The sequence below is a fragment of the Neofelis nebulosa genome, chromosome 13, assembly GCF_028018385.1.
Source record: "Neofelis nebulosa isolate mNeoNeb1 chromosome 13, mNeoNeb1.pri, whole genome shotgun sequence".
Classification (NCBI taxonomy): Eukaryota; Metazoa; Chordata; class Mammalia; order Carnivora; family Felidae; genus Neofelis; species Neofelis nebulosa.
The window spans coordinates 5,227,869-5,252,563 of NC_080794.1; the positions used below are offsets into that span (position 1 = coordinate 5,227,869).

The 24,695-nt window shown below is 50.0% G+C and overlaps 1 protein-coding gene across 3 annotated transcripts in view; it reads left to right on the forward strand.

Moving 5' to 3' along the window:
• SLC35F3 (solute carrier family 35 member F3) overlaps nt 1-24,695 on the forward strand; it is a 405,051-nt gene that overhangs the window by 269,687 nt on the left and 110,669 nt on the right. Inside the window, exon 1 of one of the 3 annotated variants that reach the window (XM_058696178.1) lies at nt 15,443-15,792. The exons of the other annotated variants lie outside the window; for them this stretch is intronic. Coding sequence (XP_058552161.1) covers nt 15,717-15,792 — 76 coding nt within the window. The 5' untranslated portion in view covers nt 15,443-15,716. Of the gene's footprint in view, nt 1-15,442; nt 15,793-24,695 lie in introns of those variants that run through there. 3 annotated transcript variants of the gene reach the window in all.

Here is a 24,695-nt window from a genome sequence, read left to right on the forward strand (position 1 = left end):
CTGGCCTGGGGGAGAGGCAACGTGGTCAATGTGTGGTCACTTCTCCTGCCCTTCTAACACAGTCTGCTTTAGTCTCTGGGGTGTAGGGGGGCATTCTTCAGCCTCACTTCCGTGTCTAAGATTCTCTCGGTGGTGTCTTATTCTTGAATAATTGTAAGTTGTTCTTCTGGTGAGGGGGAGTGAAGTCAGGAACAACCTGTGTCGCTGCCTTGGTGACATCAGAAATCCACTGGCCCTTTCTGAATGCCTTCCATCTGTTCTTGTGCCAGTGTTTGAACATCCCCCTCTGTGCCCTGCATCTTGCAAGCACTAGGGATCGGGCTGTAGACCAGACTCCTGTCCTGGAGCTGACTCAGAGTAGAAAGACCCAAGACTAAGCACATATGTACACAGCTGCCCATCTAGGGAAAGAGCAAATGCTACAGAAAGGGCCAAAGCTGACCACTCATGAGTGACCACCAGGACACTGACCTACCCCGGGGGGTGAGGGAGAAGTGACGCTGAGGATCAAAGGAGTAGGAGTAGAAAGGAACAGATAGGTCGGGAAGAAAGCATGTCCCAGCAGAGATGAAGGTGCCAAGGGAAGATGAGCATGTCTGCAGGGAGGAGGCAGGTGGGTGATGGGCACGGACCGGGGTCACCTGGACCTGGAGGGCTGACACTTTAGAAAGACTCCTCTCTCGGGGTGCCTGGGTGGCTCAGTCGGTTAGGCGTCCAACTCTTGATTTCGGCTCAGGTCACGATCTCACACTGCGTGGGTTCGAGCCCCGCGTTGGGCTCTGTGCTGACAGTGCAGAGCCGGCTTGGGATTCTCTCCCCCCCTTCTCTCTGCCCCTCCCCCACCCACTCTCTCTGTCTCTCTCAAAATAAATAAATAAACTTTAAAAAGAAAGAAAGAGAAGAAAGAAAGGGAGGGAAGGGAAGGGAAGGAGGGAGGGAGGGAGGGAGGGAGACTCCTCTGATGGCAGTGAGAACGGAAGAGAGAGGGTAGGACTCGATGCCCAAGTGGCCGGTTAAGAAACTCTAGCAATGGTTCCGGCCGGCACATGCTGGAAAATGAATTGGAGTTCAATTAAAACAGACACAGAGAGACGAGAGCATTTGAGAGAACGAGCAGCATTTAATGAAAAGCCGCATTAGGAGGAAGAATGTTTAAGCTACACTAGACCAGATTACCAATCTGCCCCACCGCCCACTGCCAGGCCCAGGGTGCTTAACACCTGATGGATAACAGATGGGTCACGTGGCAGAGTCTGAGGGCCACAGGAGCCTGTTAGGATTAAAGAAGTCTATTTTAGGGGATTCGCCAATCCCCTGAGTGATACGAGCTCGGACTGGGTTGCTACAGTTGCTGAGCTGGGTGGTCTAGAATTTTATTGTCATCAATGTGTCATTAAATTTTTTTTTTTTTCAACATTTTTTATTTATTTTTGGGACAGAGAGAGACAGAGCATGAACGGGGGAGGGGCAGAGAGAGAGGGAGACACAGAATCAGAAACAGGCTCCAGGCTCCGAGCCATCAGCCCAGAGCCTGACGCGGGGCTCGAACTCACGGACCGCGAGATCGTGACCTGGCTGAAGTCGGACGCCTAACCGACTGCGCCACCCAGGCGCCCCATCAATGTGTCATTAAATACACCCAGCTTGTGGTGTGATATGGCATGGCATGGGGGCTTCTACCATCCGTCCAGTTCCATATGTCCTCCCAATTTCAAGTTCAGTGACAGCACATTGATGACTTGAAATCATCAGTGTTTACACCAAAGCCATTGAAAAAAATGCCACAACTCAGGACTGTTATTTTCAGAGCTGGTTTAGCACTTCTCAGGACATATAGTAAATCATCTAGATTGTTCTATGTGTGGCCTTCAAGGATTTTGAGAAAGAGGTACCTACAAGACTCTTTTTAAGACATTTCCTCGTATGCTTGGTTGCTCAAACCTCATCCTCCGTGGCTCTGATAAACTAGTTCCCTTGGGAAGCCTCCTGCTGGGTGACAGAGAAGTTGGTAGAAGGCACGAGTCCTACTGAGTTCAACTTCCAAGTTCTAGGTATCTTCGTGAAGGGGTGATGTTCTAATTCCAAGAAAAAACCAAAAACAGTGATTCTGCTGTAGAGAATCATGCACCGTAGGAAAAGGGAGAGTGGGTCCCTGTTATTTTTTTTTCAGCATCTTCCTCATTTTGGCACTTAGGGAAAATATACAGACAGAAGGGGAAAGTGTGTAAAGTCTTCGATGAGGGTCGGCTAGGAGTACACTTATTGGAAATCTGTAGCAGCCCTTGACTTCACTCTTACATCTCGGCCGTGTGGAAACACCCTCGATACCCAGCGACGTAGGCACCTTGTACTTGGCTGAGGGGCGGAGCATGACTGCTGGGTCATATGGCAAGAGTGTATTTCATTTTGTAAAGAAACTGCCCAAATGCCTCCCAAAGTGGTTGTACCATTTTGCATTCCCACCAGCAATGAATGACAGGTCCTCTTGCCCTGTCTCTTCACCAGCGTCTGCTGATATCTGTGTTCGGATTTGGCCATTCTGGGGGGGGGGGGGGGGGGGGATGCTGTGGTATCTCACTGTTGTTTTCATTCCCGTTTCCCTGGTGATAGAGATGAGGAGCATCTTTTCACAGGTGTCTTGGCCGTCTACGTACCTTCTCCAGTGAGGTGTCCGTGTGGTCTTTGGCCCGTTTTAAAATCACCTTCGCCCGGCTTTTACCTGGGGCCTTGTCCTTTTTATTACTGAGTTGTTAGAGTGCTTCCTATATTTTATGTAGAAAGCCGTAATCATTTATATGATCTACAAATGTTTTCTCCCATTCTGTTTCTTGTGTTTCCACTTTCACCGCTTTGTGGTGAGAAACAGACGAGTATGCTCCTTTTTGCCCGTGCCTACAGCCTTGGTGACAGAACTGTTGCAGAGCCTTGCTAGATGCCCTAATTCACCTTCCATCTCCTGCAAGACTCCACTCGGAGTTAGGACGCACTCACATCGTCTTTCATGTCTTGAGATTGAGGAGTTTTTTGTGTTTGTTTTCCTCGAGGACAGCTTCCTTTCATAAAAAAACAAGGAATCACTTTAAAGGCACTGCAGTTGTCCTGAATCTTGTCCAAAGTTTAAAATTAAAGTCCAAGAAGGAGTGGCCTCTTTATTTAACCTCCTGACGAGTCTCTGAAATGCAGGCGGGTCCCATCGATCGAAACTACTCTCGGCTTCGTAGCAGCCACGGCTGCGAGGCAGACCTTGTCATTTGGTCCTTGTGCATTTCTGGAGGTGTATTTTGGTTGCTTCTCTTTGGTTCCCAGCATAGCCATAGTCTTTTGTTTCTCATCGTCGTCTTAGTTTTATTCTTCCCTGGCCCAAACTAAGGGTGATGCACTAGGTGATTTCCAGAACTCTTTCCACTCTGCAGAGTCTGTACTCTTAAGCAGTGTCCAGGCCCTCCTTCGCATGGGCCCAGAGTGTCCCCTAGAAGCCATGCCCAAAGTCTACTAGCAAGCAGGGAGTACTATCACCGAAATGCAGAAGAGACCCTATGGCTGTGAATCGGCTGGGCCCATGGCCTCTGAATCCCAGCGTGACTTGATTACTACTATTCAAATTCATACACAAGTTTCCTGCCAAGTCATATATCTAGTTGAAGACCATTATGCTTACCTATATCATTTCTGGACAGGACTGTAGTTAAACATTTTGCAGTGAAAGTGATTTTTTTTTTTAATTCTAGTATACGCTGACACCCAAGTGTACATATTTGTTCACCTTCAGTTAGTTCCGAGGACCGTTTGTGGTTTATTTCCTCCATGCCATTAACAAATCAAATAATGCTCCAGGGGCCATGGATGAAGGGCGCCTTAAATTCTGCAGATATCACTGCTGGAAACAGATTTTCAGGTTACAGCTATCCTTCATGTCTCAGATATTTTAGGTTGTTACTGATCCCAAATTAGAATTCTGCTATCAATAGAGCATTTGATGCCGGTTCACTTTAAACAAGCAGTCAAGGTTAAAACAAAGATCGATGGGCTTGTCATGTGAGTATTGCCCATAAGCTAGGCTCCACACAGAGCCGCCCCCACGATTGGTCCCCTCCGCGGTGAGCAGGGAGTCCGAGACTTGAAGGTATTCGATGGTGTGTGTTTTTGTCTTCCGTTTTTATTTTTGTAGTTTTGCAGAAAGGGTAGGCTTCGAGTGGGGAGTAAGGTATAAAGAGGGGCCAAGTTTCAGGCAAGAGAAGAAAGCTGAGAGATGGGGGCGGGGTTGAGTCGTGTCACATTTTGTTCGTTTGAGTTTTCAGGAAGTGGGGAGAACATATCGGACCCAATAAATCCCTGCCAAGAAGTATTATATTATACTTTACTAATACCACATGTGGAATGGGTGCATAAAAACCCAGGGGTAAAAACTATGCCTAATCATTTCTAACAGTGTCCTGCCCTGAAGCTGGTAGCTGTGATTGATGTGCCAGAAAGCATGGAAGCTGTGCATCATGGGGCCCCCTCTCTTGTTCCCACCGTCATGTCGGAGTGCAGGCCTCCCTCATGCACTGTAGCCCTCTGGGTTTCAAATCCCTACCACCGTGAGGTGCCCGGGGGCACCACAGAGCCGACCGGGGATGCAAGGAGATGACAGTCCTCCCGTCTGAGATACCGTACAGATACAGTGACAGTAGCCTTGTCACTGACATACACTCAAGGGCAAGATCTAGAACTGTGTATGATGAGCAAGAGTGAAGAGATGAGGGAAAAGGTTAGACAAGAGTCCCCTGAGGTTGAACCAAAGACAGAAGGACCCTGAGGGAGCAGTCAGAAAGGGAGCCACCTGGCCCTTCACCGAGCCGACAGGGCGCCTCCCCCCACCCCCCCCAGGTAGGCGAGCAGCTGAAGACCCTACCAACTCAAAGCTGTGGCTGTGCCTCCCTTCAGTCTTGCAGGAAGAAGCCAACACTGCTACTCACGCTCCCTTCCCTTTGTCTCATTACTCACATCTTCTGGAAATTTGCGCGGCACGGATATAAAAAAGGATGTGAGAAAGAAAACAGTCAAAACACGGAAAACAGAACTACATGTTCCTTTTGATGTTGGAATGGATGCTTCTGTACCGGCCGAGCAACAATGGCCGTGAAAGCACGGATCTGACAGAGTTTTATATAAGAAGAATCGAAAAGTGTCTACAGATTTTCTACGTGGGCTCCATGCCCCGTGTAGAGCCCAGTTCGAGCCTTGAACTCACAGCCCTGACATCGAGACCTGAGCTGAGATCAAAAGTCGGTCGCTTAACCATCCGAGCCCCCCAGTTGCCCCAGAAACTGTCTAATCATTTTCAAAGAAAAAACTGTTGCAGCATTATTTTATATACTCTTGTACCCTAAGGCTTTTCCCATTTTGTTAGCATTTGTATCTGTTTTCTGTGTATAAGAGACACACCCTTTAAACTATTCTCAGGCGTCAGTATTGGTCTCAACCCCATTTACTATGGAACCGAACTTCTAAAAGTAGATAAACTTCTCTTTTAGAGAATTCTCAAGGAGAAAGTAAATGAATCACTATTTTTGTGGTAGTTAGGGAAAAAAACCAAAAAAAAATGGTAACCTATTTAATTTTTTTCAAATACATGTTATTTATATACATATGTGTGTGTGTGTATATATATGTATATATGTATATATGTATATATGTATATATATATACACACACATATATATGTATACGTACATATACATATATACATATACATATATATGTATATATGTATATATGTGTATATATATATATACACACACCCACACACACACACATATATATATATATACATATATATATAATGATATGGCCTACATATAAAACAAACATGTAATGTATGTAAAAATCACATTGAACATAAATGTACACCTTGTGTTTTCTCCTTAGCATTTCCCTGTATTATTGAATGACTTGTTTTATCAGCTGCAATATACCCTTTTGTGTAAATACATCAAACTTTCCCATTTCCCTGTTAATGAACCTTTAGGTTGTTTCTATTTTTTTACTTAACTCATATTAAAACTTAGATGGAGCGTTGCCTGGTGACTCAGTTGGTTGAGCGTCCAACTCTTGGTTTCGGCTCAGGCCACGATCTCAACGCTTCGTGGGTTCAAGCCCCACATCGGGCTCTGCACTGACAGTGCAGAGCCTGCTTGGGATTCTCTCTCTCCTTCTCTCTCTACCCCTCCCCCATTCATGTTGTCTCTGTCTCTCTCAAACAAATAAACTTAAAAAAAAAAACACTTGATGGCCATTTTTGTCCATATGTCTATGTTCACATCAGATTATTTCTTGGGTAAATTCCTTAAAATGAAAATACTGGGTAAGAGGCCATAAACATTTGTATTTTTTAGGAATTTTGATACATGTCGCCAGCTTTCAGAATGGGCATTTATGTGAAATTTCCAGAGATCATCATCTTAAAATCAAAATGAGGGTTGACGAAAAAATTCCAAGAACAGATTTTGACTAGATAATTTCAAAAGGTTCCCATCAAGCTGGAAAATGATTGTAGTGTTGATGTGCTAGGGAAAACCCAGACAAGCCTGGTTGTCTCACCAACAAGTGCCCTAGGCTGGTCTCTCGGTGTCACACAGTCTGAGACACTCCCCTGGGGCACCAACAAGCCCATCTTTGTCAAAGGGCCAAGGAGCTAGGGTTGGGAGGTAGTTATGGAATCCACGAGACAGAAATATTCTGACACCAGGGAGGTAACTTTGGGGAACAAATCATGCATGCGTTTAATCCTCTAAAACCAACCAAGAGCTCTAGATAATTCTTGAGACTTGTCCCCTTGCCGATACTAGCTGGTCATTTGGGGAAAAGGCGGGACTCACTGCCTTGGTCAGGAACAGGGTGTATCTCCAGACTTCTGGCTCCTTCTTGCTTTTGTCCAAAATCTGTGGGACCTTCTCTTTCAGCCCTAAAGCAAAAACAAAAAAACAAAAAAACAAAAAAAAAAACAGCCTTTGCTGGATTTTTGTTTGCTTTGGGGGGAAAAAAGTGAGGGGTATCTCTCATAATCTGATAAAATGGTGGAACATCTCTCCCTGTGGTCTGCCCCTACTTCACCTGAAGGATACAATTCGTTGCAGGTTTAGATGCATATACCGCCCCCCCACCCCTGTGCCCACACATGCCCAGCATAGGGCAACTAAGATCTTGTGCAAAACAAGGGAGGAGAAAAGGACCATCCTCAAGGCTTACTGTGGGGAAGACTCAGTGATTTCTTGGGGGAATTTTATAGTTTTTGGCCAGGGGAGTCATTTGGTAGCCCCTGACGTGCCAGAATGTTTCTTTCCTCTCACCCAGTGAGTTCACAGAGAGTTACAGCGGATTTGGTCAGCCGCGATCTGGGGTCTCTGTGTGTCACGCATGGAATGTCATCGGTCAGAGCTCAGCTTCGTTGTCACTGAGCAGGAAGCACACCCCTGGGAACAGGGAACAAGTGCTTAATTGAAGGTTTCCAGTGAAGTGATCGCTGAGAGTAAGTCTAGGGGACAGCTGGCACCAGGCCTGCTGTAGTCACACTCTGACCCCACCCTCTCCAAGATCCTGGCCTTGCTGGTCTCCGCCAGGGTCCCATCTTTCTCTGAATCCAGCCTGAGGTGGCAGAAGCCAGGGGCAGCACCTGGGGGCTTCTAATGCCAGCCGTTTGGCCAGGAGCCAAACCCATTGCTGTAAGCAGGTTGTTGGTTGGTCTGTTCTTTGGGGTAGGGGAGCAAAGTACACCAATGCGCAGATGCCCCCTTAGGGGCAAAATGAGCCTGAACCAAGACTTCAGGGAAGCAAGTCTAGCAGGGGAGAAGGCTTTTTGTTACTGGCATACCCCTTTCTGGTCAGGTCAGCAGAAGACACTTCCCAGGAGGTTCTGCTCCGCCAGGAGGACAGTGGGCCTGGATCCTAGTGTGTATGAGGCATGCTGGGTAGAGGAAGGAGAAGGCGAGGGTGCCATGTGGATGGGGAGGCGTAGAGAAGCCCCTGGGACTTGGAAAATGCGGGAAGTAGACCGTGTGTTCAGTAATTTTCAGGCATCCAGATGACACTCTATAAAACCCCTGTACCTTGGAAGCTTCTGGTGATTTGAGATTATACGGAGGGGCAGAGCTAGGCCAGGCATCAGGAGGGCCCAGCTGTTTCCCAGACCCATCCTAACTGGGGAATGAAGGACGATAGCCAGGCTCTCAAGAGGGGAAGGAAGCCTTGGGAATCAGGGTCTGTTTGAAGAATGGGGTACCCAGAGGTTGCCCACACAAAGGGGGTTGGTCCTGCCTGGAGCTCCTTTGGCAAATGGGCAGGACTTCCCTGATCCGTGAAGGGGCTGTTTCTAGGGCTAGTTCAGGAAGCTGATCCTGCTGGTACCTGCCCCCGCAGACCTGCTGAATCTGCTTCTCTGGATTCAGCTCCTTGTCTATCTAAGCCATTGGTAAATTCCTGCTTCTTCCTGCCCTAATGATTTTGCTTTCTTTCATTCATTCATTCATTCATTCATTCATTCATTCACCGGTGCTCATTGAGGCCCTGTTCCTGGGCAGGGTCCCTCACTCCCAGTGCTTACAGCCAGCAGGAAGCTGAGGCAGGTATACAGAAAACTCTAGGGCAAGGCAGAGGTTATCACTGCCTTCGAAGGAGTGCAAAGAGCTAAGTGACTCCAGAGGAGGCCCCGATCCCAGGACTTCTGAAACGCTATCTGCCCAACTTGGAGCCTCTTCTGTCCTTGGTGAACATGACCCCTGCCTGCTGATCCTGGCCTGTCCTGGGCTCAGGAACTAAAGAGTAGAGCAGGCGCCTTCCCGAACCAACACATCTTTCTCATTTTCAAGTCAGTCTGATGGCCAATCCCCTTGATTCACCCTTGGAAACGAACACCAGCCAGGGGAGTGCGCCTCTGGCCTTGACGAGGATCCGATGTGGGTCAGTATTCTAGTTCATGCTCCACAGAGGAAGAAGAGCAGGGGAATCAGACAGGAGTCCAGCTGTGGTCGATGAATCATCCGGAACACAGCAAGCAGCTATTTCTGAACTAAATGGCATCAGATCTCTCTCTCCTCACCTTGAGTCCAGTGCCCTGGTCTCCAGGCACTTCCTTTGAGATGAGGCCAGTGAGGGGCAGAGAGCCCTGAGCAGGAGGGAGCTGGCCAAGCGTGGTTTTCTTGGCACCGCTGTTTCCATGCAGGCACAAAGGGATAGTCTGGGAAGTGGCGGAAGCCGACAGTTCTAGAAAACTCCAGAATTCTGGGTCCTGTGAATATGCTCTTGTTTGCTTCCTTCCTCCCTCCCCTTCCTTCAGAACTTCCTGTTTTGAGCACCTATTACGTAAGCCATATATGGTGCTTGGTACAAACCAGAGATGGCCCCTGTCCAGTAAAGAACCTAGTGGGAGAGACTGAAGGTAATGACTGATGCGTTCTGAGTGCTGCTCTTTACCAGGTACTCTTACGTGAACTTCACACGTATCCCTTTTTCTAATCTTCACAGCAGCACTGTAAGGTACCTGCTATTATTATCTCCATCTTAAGGATGATGTGTTGAGCGTGGAGCGATTAAACGACATGACCAGGTGAAACCATTGTGAAGCAGTGCCCCCTTTCCAGTGTCGGAAGGAATGTGTGGAAGCTGGCATGTTCATTTCCCAAAGTGGAAGAGAATGATCACTTCTTGAGTATCTTCTGGGGACCAGACATTGTGTACTCGTTCTGTACTCATGGTCTGTGTTGGCACCAAAGTAGGTCTCTGAAGGTCCCAGGAAAGGGAGCCTCCCCCACCGCCAGCCCACCCAAGCCCACTCCAGGTGTCCCTTCTGGCCTGTCTGTTCTTCCAGGGAAGCTGTCCCTTCTCAGCTCCCATGATGCCACCATGCCATGGCCTGGTCTTGCAGAGGGCCACCCCATGGTGTCTTCCACTGGACTCAGGCTCCTGACCAGGATCCACAAAGGAAGTGACCAGACACCCCATTCCCATCTCTGTGCCTCTCTTTTTGTTCATCATGATCCTGACCCTGGGCTCAGAATGGCCACAAAGCTAGCTGTTGTCCAGTCACCGTGGAGCAATCACGGAGATGCCGCGAGGGGATGTGTCTGCAAAAGCAACCTTGACATTACTTTCTAGCAAAAGAGGAAAAATCCTAGTGGGGCCCTAATGAGTTCTGAGTTTATGCTGTTGATGCACAGTGCCAGAGAAGGGGCATGTGAGGATGAGAAAAGCCACCCAGAGATCTGTCTAATGCTTCTTGATTCCCTGAACTTGCACTTGGAGTTATTGAAAAAGGTTATCAGTTATTCCTGCCAGATCAGGGGAATGAGCGGCCCAACGCATGGAGTTTTGAAGAGATTAAGTAAAGCTCTCTGCTTAAAAAGAATGTAATTTTAATAGTATTTTTCAAACCGTATGCATTATGACCCAAGAGCAGATCATACTAAAGTCAACTTACTTGATCACAATCAGCATTTAAAAAAATTTTTTTTTAATGTTTATTTGTTTTTGAGAGAGAGAGAGAGAGAGAGAGAGAGAGAGAGAAAGAGAGTGGGGGAGGGACAGAGAGAGAGAAGGAGACACAGAATCTGAAGCAGGCTCCAGGCTCTGAGCTATCAGCACAGAGCCTGACACGGGGCTTGAACCCACAAACCATGAGATCATGACCTGAGCTGAAGTCAGACGCTTAACCGACTGAGCCACCCAAGCACTCCACAGTCTGCATTTTTTTTTTTTGCAGTAAAAGAACAGAACAAAATATATGGAACAGAACAGAAGAATAGAATAGAATAGAATAGAATAGAATAGAATAGAATAGAATAGAATAGAATAGAATAGAATAGAATAGAATAGAATAGAATAGAATGGAATAGAAGTGTTCATATACGGTAAGGGTAGTATTTTATTAAATATTCAGCTCAGTTATATATGTGTTTGTACATGTCAAGCATATTTTTACCAAGTTTTAAATTGGCATATGGTTTACAAACAGTAAAATTCATCCTTTCAGTGTAAAATTCTATGAATTTTTAAGAAATGTAGATTTCTTTCTGTCAAAAAAGTGAGAAACCATTTAAAGGGAGAGTCTACTAACTGAAGTATTCACGAAAGATAATATTCTTTTAAGATCTTTGGAGGAAGTGACAACTATCTTATCTTGGAAGATAATTTCATACACCCCAAATTTTAAAGCCAAATGGCACCTTGGAAATTGTTCAGTTCATCGTTTTCAAAACCTTCTTTTTACAGTGACAACTGTTTTATAAACTGAATCTAACATGGACATAGACAAGTAGAGTCAGTCTGCAGAGAGACCAGGAAAAACAGTCTGGAAACTACCAATGGGGGCTAACTATTGTGTGCCCAAGTTAGGAAGCTGAGGCCAGAATAGGCTGAGTGGCCCCTCGAGGTTGGCCACTGTTCTTGCCAGAGCTGGTGCTCAAACTTGAGCTGTTGCTGGCTGTTATTCAGGGCATTTTCCGTGTCTCTTGGGCTCAAGAGAGTCACAAGTATTACTTACCCCCACCAAGGGGGTCACGTGCCTGTTTGGAATAGTGTGATGAGTCTGAAAATACATTCCAGTACAGAAGATTGAAATGGCCAGTGACCACCATGAATGGCAGATGCAGGAGTCAGTCCAGGAAGACCAGACCAGACTGTTTGGGCAACACGAGTTATTTAGGGAGGCCGGAGACTGAATATAGAGCTGGACCTGGGAGTCCAGTACCAGAAAGAAAAGTAGTAAGCCTCCAGAACCTGAGGAATCAGCCGGGTCCTTAGAGCTACGCACTTCCTTGATGATTCATCCCAAGGTTGCCTGCCCTTCTCTTCCTAAAGGGCCATGGCCAGGACCCCACATAGGGTTGCAATTTAAATAGAGCCTCTTGGGTGTACAAGAAGCTGGCTGATTTGTCTTCCTTCTTACCTGAGACTCCTCCTTTCACTTCCTTACTCTGGTTCGCAAGTGGGAAGTAGGGGTTAGGCTGGGAGGCTGTTGAAGGCAGGCCAGGGAGTATAAAACTCATACCCACGGTATGTAAGTTCTGCGTCATAGACTTGTTATTCTCTGTATCTGTTCAGTGAACTTACTCCATTGTTTGGACCATCGTACTAAGAAAGCAAAGCCCACTGACTCTTAGGAGCCTGCTGTACCAGAATGCCACAGATGGCCATTAAATATCCCATCTCCCTAACCTCAGCAATGAAAAGAGAAAACCAGGGCGTGGGGTTAGTGACAAAGAACATTCTTCTGTCACAGAGGACGGCATGTCATGTAAAGCTCAGGGAGATGCTGGGTTTGGTGAGCAAACCATTGACCATTTTTAGAAGATGACATTTATGAATATGACCTGGAAAAAGTCAACCCCCCAGTCCCTCTTTCAGATAAATTCCTACAATATTAAATTTAAGACCGGTAGGTACCCAGTGACATCGTTCAGTTATTAGCTCACACAAGCATCCTCCATAGAACAGGGTTAAATGAGCTAACCTCTTGCCTAGATATTATATATACAGGATTTGTTTCCATTGATACTTGGGGGATCATGTCTGTCTTTATTGAAAGAATTATTAGCATCCTTTTTTATGTAATTTGAGAATTGGGTTTTTAAGTGGGGAGCTTGTGTGATTTTCTAGGTATCCCTGAGTTAGGTCATGGTAGCCTCACCCTAGCATAGGGTTTTAAATTGTTGGAATTCTCAAAATACCAGTGCGCTCACATACCAGCACACAGTTAATATTCTAGAATAATTTTATGTATGTAAGTTTGTAAATATGCAGCCTCACCACACTCACTCCCCCCAGAAAAGTGTGCACTCAGGAGTGTCCGCTCTCACATGGTCAAGCCACAGGAACTCCTTTTTTAAAAAGGAGTAGAGGAAATATTTGGTGGGCGTTAAGATTTTTTTGTTGAAACACAAGGCATGAGCTAATAGAGTATAGAAAATGAGAAACAGCATCCGGTTCTCAAAAATAAGGGGAGGAAGCCGAGATGAGATTTGGTACCGCCTTTTTGATAAGCAGAAGTTGATAGACATGAGGAGGCGATGACCTCTCAGGTATCAGAAGGTCCTGGAGTATCCTGTAGGGGGAAAAGAAGGTTTAGATATAACTACTTAATGAGTGAAGTTGACAGGAGTATTTAACAACACTTAATGAGTGCCTGAGTGTCTCAGTCAGTAGAGCGTCCAACTTCGGCTCAGGTCATGATCTCACGGTTTGTGAGTTTGAGCCCCGCATTGGGCTCGCTGCTGTCAGCACAGAGCCCCGCTTCGGACCCTCTGTTCCCCCTTTCTCTCTGCCTCTCCCAGACTCGCTCTGTCCAAAATAAATAAACAGAAAAAAAAAACAATACTTGATCATCTGTTTAACTTGTATAAGACATTGCAGTAAATAGGAAGATGCATAAAGAAACAGACAACTATTTATTGGGCACTTTCATTGTGAGCTGCCCAGTAGAATGAGTGTAGTGGACGGGCTAATTTTAAGTCTCAGGGGTATTTGCTTCGGCAGCAAGTAAAGCTAAAAATTGAAGTTCTGGGGAGACCCAGACTCCAGGAGGTGCAGAAGCATGATGAAATCTATTGAAACCATATTCAAGTGCAAGGAAATGAATTATGGATTACCTGATTAGTATCTCCTACCTGAATTAGAATAGTTCAGTGGAGTTTTTACATTTTACATCTCTAACAAGTGAATAGCATGGCAGGCTTTTCTGAGTACAATAGTAATTTGTTCAGACTGGAATATAAATCCCTGCTTGGCCAGTTTGCACACTCTATGACCTGGGACATTTTATATAAAAAAAAATCTCTCTTTGCCTCAGTTTCCCCATCTATAAAACAAGGTAACAGCAATCTCACAGAGCTCTTGTAAGTAAATAATGAAATGATTTCTGCAAAGCAAACTAACATGGTATTTGATACGTAGTAAGTACTCAAAAAAAAAGTAGTCATGTGATATTTGTTTTAGTTACTGTATATATGTTGATTGATGAACTTAGTGAAACAACACATAAGAATATTATATTGTGTATTTAAAAGAATTTCATCTTTTGCTTTGGGCCTATTTATGCTTAATTTTTACAAAGAAGGGAACGAATAGCTTACTGACTTAGACTGTCCTCTCTAGGGGTCTTGGACAAGTTCATGGAAGAGGCATATAATGTCGAGGCTACCACTAGAGGGCTCTGCAGAGACCCTATAATCCTTTTCCTCGGCTATAGTGATGAAGCAACCTTGAGAAACCATGGCCTTTCGCAGAGCCAGGGGCCATTCTGTCCATCGGGACTGTTCAAGAGGGCAAGGAATAACAAGATCCCTACAAGACCACTTGTAAGAACCACTTCTGCCAGGGACCCGAGGGTTTGCACGTGGATGGCACCAGAAACGACTGTTAGGAACCAGGCTAGGGTTGCCCTCTGCCTCTTACCACTCCACTGAGTTAGCCTTATGGGGGACACGAGTTACATCCTATAGTAGAATATCAGCTTTGAGACAGGAAACCAAGCAGCGTTGGGAGGCTCTCAAACTCTGGGGAAGGACTTAACAATAACAAAACCCACCTTGAATGACCACCGAATCTTCCGTTTCCCAGAGGAGGCTGGGACTCCGACGGGTGCCTGGGCGTGTGCGAGTGAGATGCCCATTAGGCCTCGTGGAGTTCTTGGGCTGTGCAAGCCCTGTGCATCCTACCTGCAGGGTGATGGCAGGGCACCTCGAATGATGCATCATCATTGCATAAACGTCCTGGGGACCCGGTGGTCACTTAAGGATCACCCCAGCCAATGATGCAGTAGGGATGTCATTGCTTTTTATCACGCGTCATTGGCCAGTAGCTTACAGCTGGGTCTGAGTGGGAGCAGTGAGACCAGTGTATGCAGAGGCAAGTGCCAGACCGGCGGCAGCAGCATGAACCCGGGAGCTGGGCAGGGATGAAGTTTCTCCACTTCCCAGGGAGTTGGGACTCACTGGACCCGGCCGGTGGGGCAGGAGCAGAAATCTCAAGCCTTCCTCTTGTTGCTGCTTTGCTCTGTGGACTTTGCATCTTCTGCCCCCCCCCCCAAATTGTCCCCCGAGGCCAGACAAGATAATGTGCCCCTAGACTCGAAGTTCACACAAGCCTTTGGGGGAAGCTTTGCTTCTTTCCTGACTTCTTCCTGTAAACCACAGCTCAGGACTCTGTGCAGGGAAGTCGGCTCTCAATTCAAAGTCAAACGCCTCGCATTTTAAAGTCGAGGCTAAGTTCTCCGGTGTCCCCTCCCGCGAGCCAGCGGGTGGTGGCAAAGGGCAGACCTGGGAGCTGATGGCCAGCCCCGCAGGAGGCCACAGCCGGGACAGGGCTGGGAGGGAGGGCCCGGGCTGCTGCTGCGGGGGGCCGGGCGTCCCAGGGCGGGGGGCGGAGCAGGTGAGCCCGTGGGGTGGGCGTGGGGAGCGCACTTGTACGTGACGTTGGAGTTTGCAGCAACCTCCAGGCAGGAGGCTGTGGGCGCGTGTGTGGAGTGGCTGCGCGGCCAGGGAAGATGTGCTCGGAGGGGCGGCCGCCGCAGTGAGCCGCGCGGCGACAGGAGCCCGGCCGGCAGCCCCGGGGGCAGGGCCTGAGCGGCCAGCCGCTCGCGCTCCTCCGCGGCGGAGGCCACCGGGACCGGACCCGAGAGGCGCGCCCCGGCCGGCCCCAGGATGTAGGCGATCGGCGGAGGCGCTCCTGCAGGCGGACGGCTCATCATGAAGAAGCACTCGGCCCGGGTGGCCCCGCTCAGCGCCTGCAACAGTCCGGTCCTTACCCTCACCAAAGTGGAAGGTAATGGCCCCGGGGCTGGAGGGGGTGGGGGGGGCACCCTGCTGGGGCTGCCTGGCCGTGGGTGCTGCCGCGCTCCCCAGGAAGCGTCGCCCGCAGTGCAGCGCCCCGATGCCTGATGCCTGCGGGGGGGCGGGGGTGGCAGCTGGAGAGGTGGCTCCCGGGCGCGCCGGGCTGAGCTGCTGCGGGGTCTGCGGGGCTGTCCCCCTGCTGCCAGAACACAGGGCTGGCTCCTCCCTGCGTGGCCCCCAGTACATCTGGCAACAGCAGCGGGCAGCGGTGGCCTGAGCGCCTGCCTGTCCTGTCCTGAGGCACCTGCCAGCTGGGGCCGAGGAGGAAGGGGTCTCCCAGACACTAACCAGTGCTCTCCTTCACACCAACCCCCACCACCACACTGCACACACAGGCGCGCGCGCGCACACACACACACACACACACACACACACACACACACTTGAATACCCTGGGTTTGGAGCGTCACCCCCACCCCCACCCCTAGGAAGACCAGAGGTATTGCTCAGCTAGTGGAGGAAGGAGATATGTATCTGCCGCAGCCCAAATCAGCCTTCCTGCCCCTGAAGCCTGCCAGCCCCCCAGCAGCGTGAGTGCCCAGCTCCCTGGGAACGGGCGGGCAAGCAGGTGAGAGAGAAGCCACCAGCAGCCTGTAAACAGGTCCTTTCCCCAACTCAGGGGAAAGACACAGACACTTACTCAGACACAGCTGTTATCCTGCTGGAGTAAAGGGGACCTCCCTTTCTGATGGGGGGCAGGGAGGGGGGATGCAGAGAGAGACCAGGCTCCATCCTGAACTGCTTTAACGAGAGGTGGAATGACTGAGTCTTCCTAGAGCTGGCCAAGTTGGCCAGGCGAGGGCTGGGAGGGAGCCCCCGGCCAGTGGGGACAGGAAGGCAGACCCCTCGGTTCCAGGCCTTCGTGTCTCCTGAGCTAACAGAGCCCGGTGCAACCAGTGTGTAAGAGAGAGCCCAGCTTCTACCTTGTCCCTGGGACTGCAGCCTGGAGCCCAGACCTCTGTATGATGGCCTCCAAGGACCTGTACCCCTCATGAGTCCTTGTTTGTCACAGTGAGAACCAGTAAGAATGAGATGGAAACTTGGGGCGGTTGTGTACTCCACACGCAGCCCAGCCGGTCCACCGGGGTCGACCAGGAGCCATCCTGGTACCATTACCCCCCATTGAACAGCTAAGGACTGTGAGACCCTGCAAGGCGGATTGACTTGTCCAAGACCCATAGCTAATGGGTGGTGAGACAGGAATGGACTTCTGGGCCCTCTGATCCCAAACCTGTGCTTTTCAGGACACTATTCTTCATGAACCTGCAACTCCTTACCATTTGCACATCATTTTCTGTCTAAAAGAGGCTGATTTTTTTTTTCCCCTTCGTGTAGCTGTCTCTTCCCCTTCCGCATCCCGATCTTGGGAGAGACATGGTATCTGTCATCTACACCTAAGTTTAGTGCATGTGCCGACTTTCCTAAGGGGTTCTGCATTTCCAGGCCTTCTCAGGGACACTGCCCAGGCGTGCGTGCAAGATGGGGGAGGGGAAGGATTGGAGGATGTGTATGTCCCATAGGGAAGCTGGACATGTCTGCCCACTCCTGGGGTCCTTGTGGGAAGTCACCCACCTCCACCTTTTAAGTACAGCAGGCTGGTGCTGCTTTCCAACAGCAGAGTGTCCCCCCCCCCCCCCCGCCCCTGCCCCTGGCAATCCCCAGCCCATCGTGCAGGACAGGTCTGAGCTGCCCATGGAGTCAGGCTGAATATGGACGGCAAGGTCACCCAGGCTGGGTGCCGTGACCCCAGAGGTGCTGCAGGAGGCAGGGAGGGACATGCCAGCCCCAGGTTCACCTTCAGGGAATAAAAATGGGGATACCCTCCTCCGTTGCCTTAGGTGTAACTGTCAGGTGAACTCTGAGCCTCCCGCCCACACTGACAACCTTAGCAAGCCATGGACTCGGTTTTTTAACCAACATTTGGTACATACATACGCGTCTGTATCGGAAAGTGTATTTCACTGAGAATCGGAGAGACCGGGGATGAAGACTGTGCTCTTCTCTGCCCCCCGCCCGACTTGCGTAAATCGTGAGCGCTGAGCCTCAGTTTCCTTGTTTTGAGCCCTGGTAAAACAGAAGCCATAAGCCCACCTCAGCTGACTTTTGGGAATGCAGTGAGGTAGGATGGGTGTTAAGACCTAGCCCATACCTGGCACACAGTAGCTCCTTAAGAAACGTCTGGCACTCCTCCAGTCACAGACTGTCTTGTGCCTTCAGCAAACCTTCTTGCTCTCAAAGAGTAAGGGAATGAGGACAGTATCTAGAAGCATCCACAGACTTCCGGTGATGCTAGAAAGCCTCCAGTTCCCTTTTTGCATAGGATACCTATGTGTATGTCAGCAGAAGTCTGCAGGCCAGGGCCAGATAAAACCTGCCATTGGTATGCCAGGGAATACATGTAGCACTTTCTCTCTGCCTTTTTTTCTTTTCTTTTCTTTTCTTTTCTTTTTCTTTTTTTTTTTCTTTTTTTTGCTTGGTGTTTTTGTTCAGTTTGGCTCTTGGTCTATTTTTTGAAACCATTTACATCTTATGTGCTCGCTTTGGAAGTGCTGAATCATTTTGTTTTGCCTTGGATGCACAGGGCAGGGTGGTCCCCATCCTGTGGCTGTTTCTGTGTGGCTGGCAGACGGGCTATAGTGACAGAATGCAGCCAGCAAGGAATATTTATTGGGTTGTGGAGTGTGTCTTCTATGGGGAGGCAAGAAGGCACCAGCGTTCGGCACATATAAAACCAAAATAGAAAATGCAATGCTGGGCTGAACCGAAACACAGAAAAATGGACAAGCGGACTTCATTTCCTCGCCAGAGACCTCATCCCACCCGACTCCACATCCGTCGCCCACTTAGCGAGGCCCTGGAAACACAAAAATAAACAACAACACTAGCTTCATTTCCTCAGAGAAGTTTTCAGTCTAGTGCCAAAGAGACATGCAGATAGATACATTATCTAGTGTAAGAGAGAAAGTTCTGGTACAGAGCTAAGGACAAAGTGTCACGGGGCCGCTGATAATTGAGTAATCTAAGGAGGCCCTCGCGAGGAGGAGACCTCCTTGAGAAGACCTTCCTGAACAAGAGGAGGCCTCTGAGGAGGAAGCCTTCTGAGGTAGAGGTGTTGTAACTGAAGTGAGAAAACTTGTCAGGCACAGAAGGGAGGGTGAGCTGTTTCAGGCAGAAGGACTGGTGTGTGCACAGGCTTGGCCAGGAAGCATGAGAAGGGAGAGCAGCTGGGCCCCAGAGAGGGGTTGAGGCTCGAAAAGTGGTTTCCAGCCAGGTTGATGGCATCTGTCCCGTCTGACAGCATATCTCGTTCTCCGATCCTTTTCCTCCCTTTCCCATTGGATGCAGACACTGAGCATCGATCAGTGGTACATCTCTGGTAGAGCAGTGTTTCCTGGGACCGTCTACATTCACAACCAGCTAAATCACACTCCGTAGAATTACATTCAGTAGGAATCGGTAGTTGAGAAATGCAGTAGGTTTCCCCAAGAGGCTGGCGGTGTGTAGTATTCTGGAAAGAGTGAGGGCTTTAGCATTAGGTGGGCCGGATTTCGTGCCCACCTCTCATGCTGACCTGAGTGACTTCGGCAAATGACTCAAGCTCAGTGGGAATCCGTTCTCTTACGTGAAAGCGAAGAGGGACGAGACCTCCCTCTTAACACTGAGAATGATTGTTTTTGCGAATGTGACTGCCGTGTTGCAAGACACTTTGTTTGGGGAGATGGCCGCCTTCCTGCTCTTTCTCCCAAAGGAAGGATAAGCATTGTTACCCCAACTGATAAACAAGGAAACCGAGGTTCAGAGAAGCTGTTCCTGCGAGGTCATGCAGTTTGAAAGTAAGCATGTCAGGCTGCGTGTCCGGATCCTCACTGGCTCCAGGGTGTTGCAGAACCTCTGTACGACTGCATTTCATTTGATTGGCAGTGGGAATTGCCATCTGCTCATGGCACTCTGTGAGGGCTGGGTAAATGTTTGCTCACTGGAGCTCCCGCTACAATATGGCGTAGAGGTCTGGACCGTCCCTGGGACTCACAGACCCACTGTCATTGATATGCTTAGTATCTCTGCTCTGGGGCCGTCAGCCTGTCTCAGCCACCCCCAGTGTAGGTGTGGCTACTGGGTTTCTATTAATGGGGTAGGACTGTCATCCTGGGGTGCCCCATTATCACGCAGGTGGAGCCCCAGCCCTGTTGGTCCCGTCTTACGGGAGTCTGCCAAAGGGTTCCTGTACCCAAAAATGTTTGCCTGGGTGGGTAGTCCCAGACCTGAAAGTTCAGTAACAAAAGTCATTTGTCATTTGTGTATTGAACACACACGTTACCTAGTCCGTGCAAGAGAATGAACTGGATGTTGCTTGAGGACGCTAGAAGGATAAATTACACAGAGCTCCCAAACAAGGGAGAAATGTCACAGATGCCATTTTGGAATCTAATTTTCTTTTTAATTCCATGAAAGGATGATAACATAAATGACGCGTTTCAGCAGAGGGTGCACTCCCGTCTGGCTGGGACGCAGGTGGCCACTAAATAGCTCTCTGGCCACCAGTCCCCCCCCCTCCCCCCGCTTTGCCAAAATGACATAAACGAAGGACATGCTTTCCCGCTGAGCCTGGAGGTGGCCTCAGGATCTTTCTCATCTCCAAAATGCAGGTGATGACTGTACATCCTTTGGAACTGGACTTGAGCACGATCAGGACAGTGTGGTAGAGGCTGTTCCTGTGCCCTGTGCTGTCATGGGCGGGAGGTATGAACACAGTGTTCCTGGAAGAGGCAACCCACAGACAGAGGTGCACAGCTGGGGAAGGCTGGCACGTGGCAGTGACCTGTGTGCCCTCTCCTGGGGCCAGAGCTCACGCTACCTGAAGAAGTAGTGGGGGACGGAAGGGGCCAGGGCTCAGACGCCTCCTGAATGCTGGGCTCAGGAGAGTAAATTGCAGCAGGGAGGAAGGGGAAGCCAAAGAAGGGGGGAAACACACCATTGAAGTCGGAGAAAATTGGACAGTCTTCTATAGCTGTGGTGTTCCAAATGGGTCACGAAGTCTATTTCATCCATCACAATTAATGTTTTTGAATGAAGACAGGGGGATAGAGTCAACAGTGTCAAAACGTATCACGGTTTCGGGTGGAGTGCTGGAAAGGGAGCCGCCAGAGGCAGCTCTACAGGTGAAGCCCGAAGGTTCTCCAGGAGCAGAGATGCCACGAACAGTAGTGGCAACGGCAGGGGTGGGAGGGGAGGCACATCCATGAAGGAGAGTTGGGGGTCGGGTTTAGATGGGCTGAGCCAGAAGCCTTGGCAGTGCCTTCACGCGCAGGTGTGGAGCGGGCCAGGAGGTGGAGGGAGGGGTGGCGAAGGCTGAGTGACTGATGAGGTGAGAGCTGGCTCGAGGGGAGGGAGTGGGCACGTGCAGAGTCCTGACAGCCACGTGCACCTGGGAGACAGGGCGGGAGAGAAGTCCCCGCGGGCCGAACCAGAGGACCCACATCATAGGGCATCATAGCAACCACAGGAGGAAAACCCAGAAAGAGCGAGCGTGACGTGGTTGCAAATACAGTAAAACCTTGCTTTGCGAGCATAGTTCGTTCCAGAAACCTGCCTGCCATTCAAAGCACTCGAAGCAGATTTCAAGAACCGTTGGCTCAGTTGTGATCACGTGACGTTCGGCGGCCCCTGTTACTCAGACTGCGAGACGTCGCTCGTTTATCAAGTCAGAATTTATCAGAAACGTGTGCTCGTCTTGCGGAACGCTCGCAGAACAAGTTACTTGCGATCCAGGGTTTTACTGTACGGCCAAGGAGGGCGGTTCTGTAGAAACGATTTCAGGTGGGTGCTGGTCTGCCGGCCAGATGTCAAGGGGTGAGTGTTGGGTGAGGCAGAGGAACAGCAGGTGTGGGGATACTTGGTTAATGTGTTTGGCAGCGAGAGCGGTTCTTTAAAGATTATTGACTTATTATTTTGAGAGAGAGAGAGGGAGAGAGAGGGAGCACGCATGGGGGAGGGGCAGAGAGAGAGGGGGACAGGGAATCCCAAGCAGGCTCCGCGCTGTCAGCGCAGAGTTCGATGTGGGGCTCGATCCCACGAACTGCAAAATCATGACCAGAGCCAAAATCAAGAGTCAGACGCTTAACTGAGTGAGCCACTCTGGCGCCCCTGGCTGCGAGAGCAGTTCTCCACCTTCAGAGGGAGGAGAGAGTTTGAAAGCAAAGCATTGCTGTAGACCAGAGGAAGGAGGCTGGTTCCAGCACAGGAGAAATGTGGTTCACGCAACAGTGGCCGGGGAGGGGGGTGGGGGTGCGGCAAGGGGCACGGGAGGAAAGCACAAGACGAGAGAAGGGGGCAGTGGCCCTGAGAAAGAGAAGTGGAAGAGCTGATGAGCAAAGACACGGAAGTGTGGACACGGCAGGGGAGGGAAGTCAAGGACCTGAGCTGGTGACTTTGATCTTCTTTGCAACGTAGGACGTGGAATCATCTGCCGAAGATCTCGGATGGGGACTGGAGGCTTCAGAGGTGGGAAGGAGTTCAGAATAGCTGCCTTGGAAGAGCCAAGAAGAGATGTAATTCTTAAAAGCCTTTTTGGCGAGTGATCCGTACTCACTGGTTAAGACATCGTGTGACTTGGGAAAGCATGTGTGGGGAGGAACACCGGGTGAGGGTCGGGACGCTGATGTTTCCTTTCCTGCTCCCCCGCTTGCTGATTAATATACTGGACGTGTCACCTCACCTCTTGGAGCCCGGCCCTCTCTTCTCTGAAAAGATGGGGGATTAGAATAGATCTCCTACCCACTGTCTTTGCAAGACACATTCTATGAGTCTAGGAAGTAGCTTCCTCATTAGCAGAGATGGGTTTATCTGCTTAAAACCCTTCAGTAGCTATACTCCAGAGAGCAGGGCTCTGAGGAAATGAAACCCGGCAGAAATAAGAAATTCAGCCTGTGTTGTGTGCGTGTACCGTGTGCGTGCGTGTGTGTGTGTGTGTGTCCACAAGGAGGCATGTACTCTCGTGGTATTTGAACATGGGGAGGAAAGACCAGCTGTGTGAGTACAACTTGCTCCCTGAATCTTCAGCAGCCAGAAACTGCTGGCCTCCAGAGACGACCCCCAGGTGATGGGGCGATGCAAAAAAAAAAAAAAAAAAAAAGAAAGTACAGGAAGATCTCTGGAAGGTACTGGAAGTCATAAGCCTTGCTCGAGGCAGGCCTGGGTGTTTTTGTAGAAAAGCCTCATGGTTCGGGATTAGCCGAGCCACGTCCCCGTCAGTGGGTACAGAAGGCGGGAGACAAAGCTTGGGAGGAAGAGGTTCACACGTTCAGGCTGACCCCACTTCCGGTCAGAACGCGTTCAGTCCTGCCCGTGCGTGACCCTGCTGAGAACTTGGTGGTCTGTTTCAGAAAACAGTGCTTTGTTCTTCAAGGGAAATCGAGTGGGAGCCCATGCCATCAGCTAAAATAGGGCCCTGTTGTCCCACTCCCCGCTGGGGGACAAGGCCCCAGGGCGCACCCCTTCCTGCCTGTGGAAGGATTCTGCCTGGAGGGGCCATCCCCGCATCCAGCCTACCCTCTTGGGAAACCCTGGCCTGTCCCCGTGAGCTCCGCCAGCCTGAGCTCCTGTCCACGCACGGGTCGAAGGGATCCTCTGACTAGGAAACACGTCAGCAATGGGGAGTGTGTGCGTGTTGGCCTGTGTTTGTGTGCGGGTCACCGGCGGCCCCCAAACATCACCGGCTGCGTGTGGTGAGCCCCTGCTGTGGGTACAGAGGTGCCGTGTGCCCGGGGCCGTGCAGATGGCGAGATTCCCGGGGACTGTGCAGGCCACTCACTGGCAGGGCGGCGGGGTAAGACTGGGTGCCCGCGAGCTGGCTGGAAGGCAGGCCTTGCTCCCCTCCCAAGGGAGATGTGGACTTCTCCTTCCCCGGGGCTCCGACGGCTGCCTTGAAAGCTTACCTGTAGCCAGTCACTTTCTCAGATGTCACGTTCGCCTGAGGCTGTGTACCCGTCGGGATGGTCTTAAAGCCGGTGTTTCCACACTTGAGTGTCATGGGGGGCCCTCTAAGGAAATGCAGAGTGGGGTGCAAATGCCACGCAGATGTCTGGGATGTCTGGCCGCTGGCCAGATGTGGGCGTGACCCAGTCTAGCTCTCTAACTGCCACAGGGTAGGGCTTCAGGGTTCACCCCCCCCCCCCCGGGTTCTGTATCCACACCGGGGAAATCATTTGGGTTTTTTATTTGTATTTTTTAACGTTGATTTATTTTTGAGAACGAGGGAGAGCACAAGTGGCGGAGGGACAGAGAGAGAGGGGGGACAGAGGATCTGAAGCAGGCTCTGTGCCCACAGCAGAGAGCCCAATGCGGGGCTCGAACCCACAAAGCACGAGGTCATGACCTGAGCTGAAGTCAGACGCTTGACCGACTGAGCCACCCCGGCGCCTGTTTGGATTTTTAAAAAGGACTTTGCCGTTGCCTTGTGTTCCGTCTCTGCAACTGCCTCCGGGACTCACTTTCCAACAAAGGCCTGAGCAATTCACAGGAGGTGCACGCGTGTGAGATAGCATCTCACGTCTCTAATCCAGCAATCGGTGCAGTTACTTCTTCTCCTGAAAGGTTATCCAAATAAGCACCCCGTCCTCTGCAGCTTGGCCCCACGTCGTGCACGGTGGCGGTCACGGTCTGTGTTCCCACCCCCATAAGCACAGCGCACAGCACTGTGACTCCCTCAGGTTATTCCGCTGAGGCTGCCCTAACTAAGCACTGCGGACTGGGTGACCTGGAGGGTGGACATGGGTTTCCTCGGTTCTGGAGGCGGGAAGTCCAAGATCAAGGCGGTAGCAAATCTGTTTCCTGATG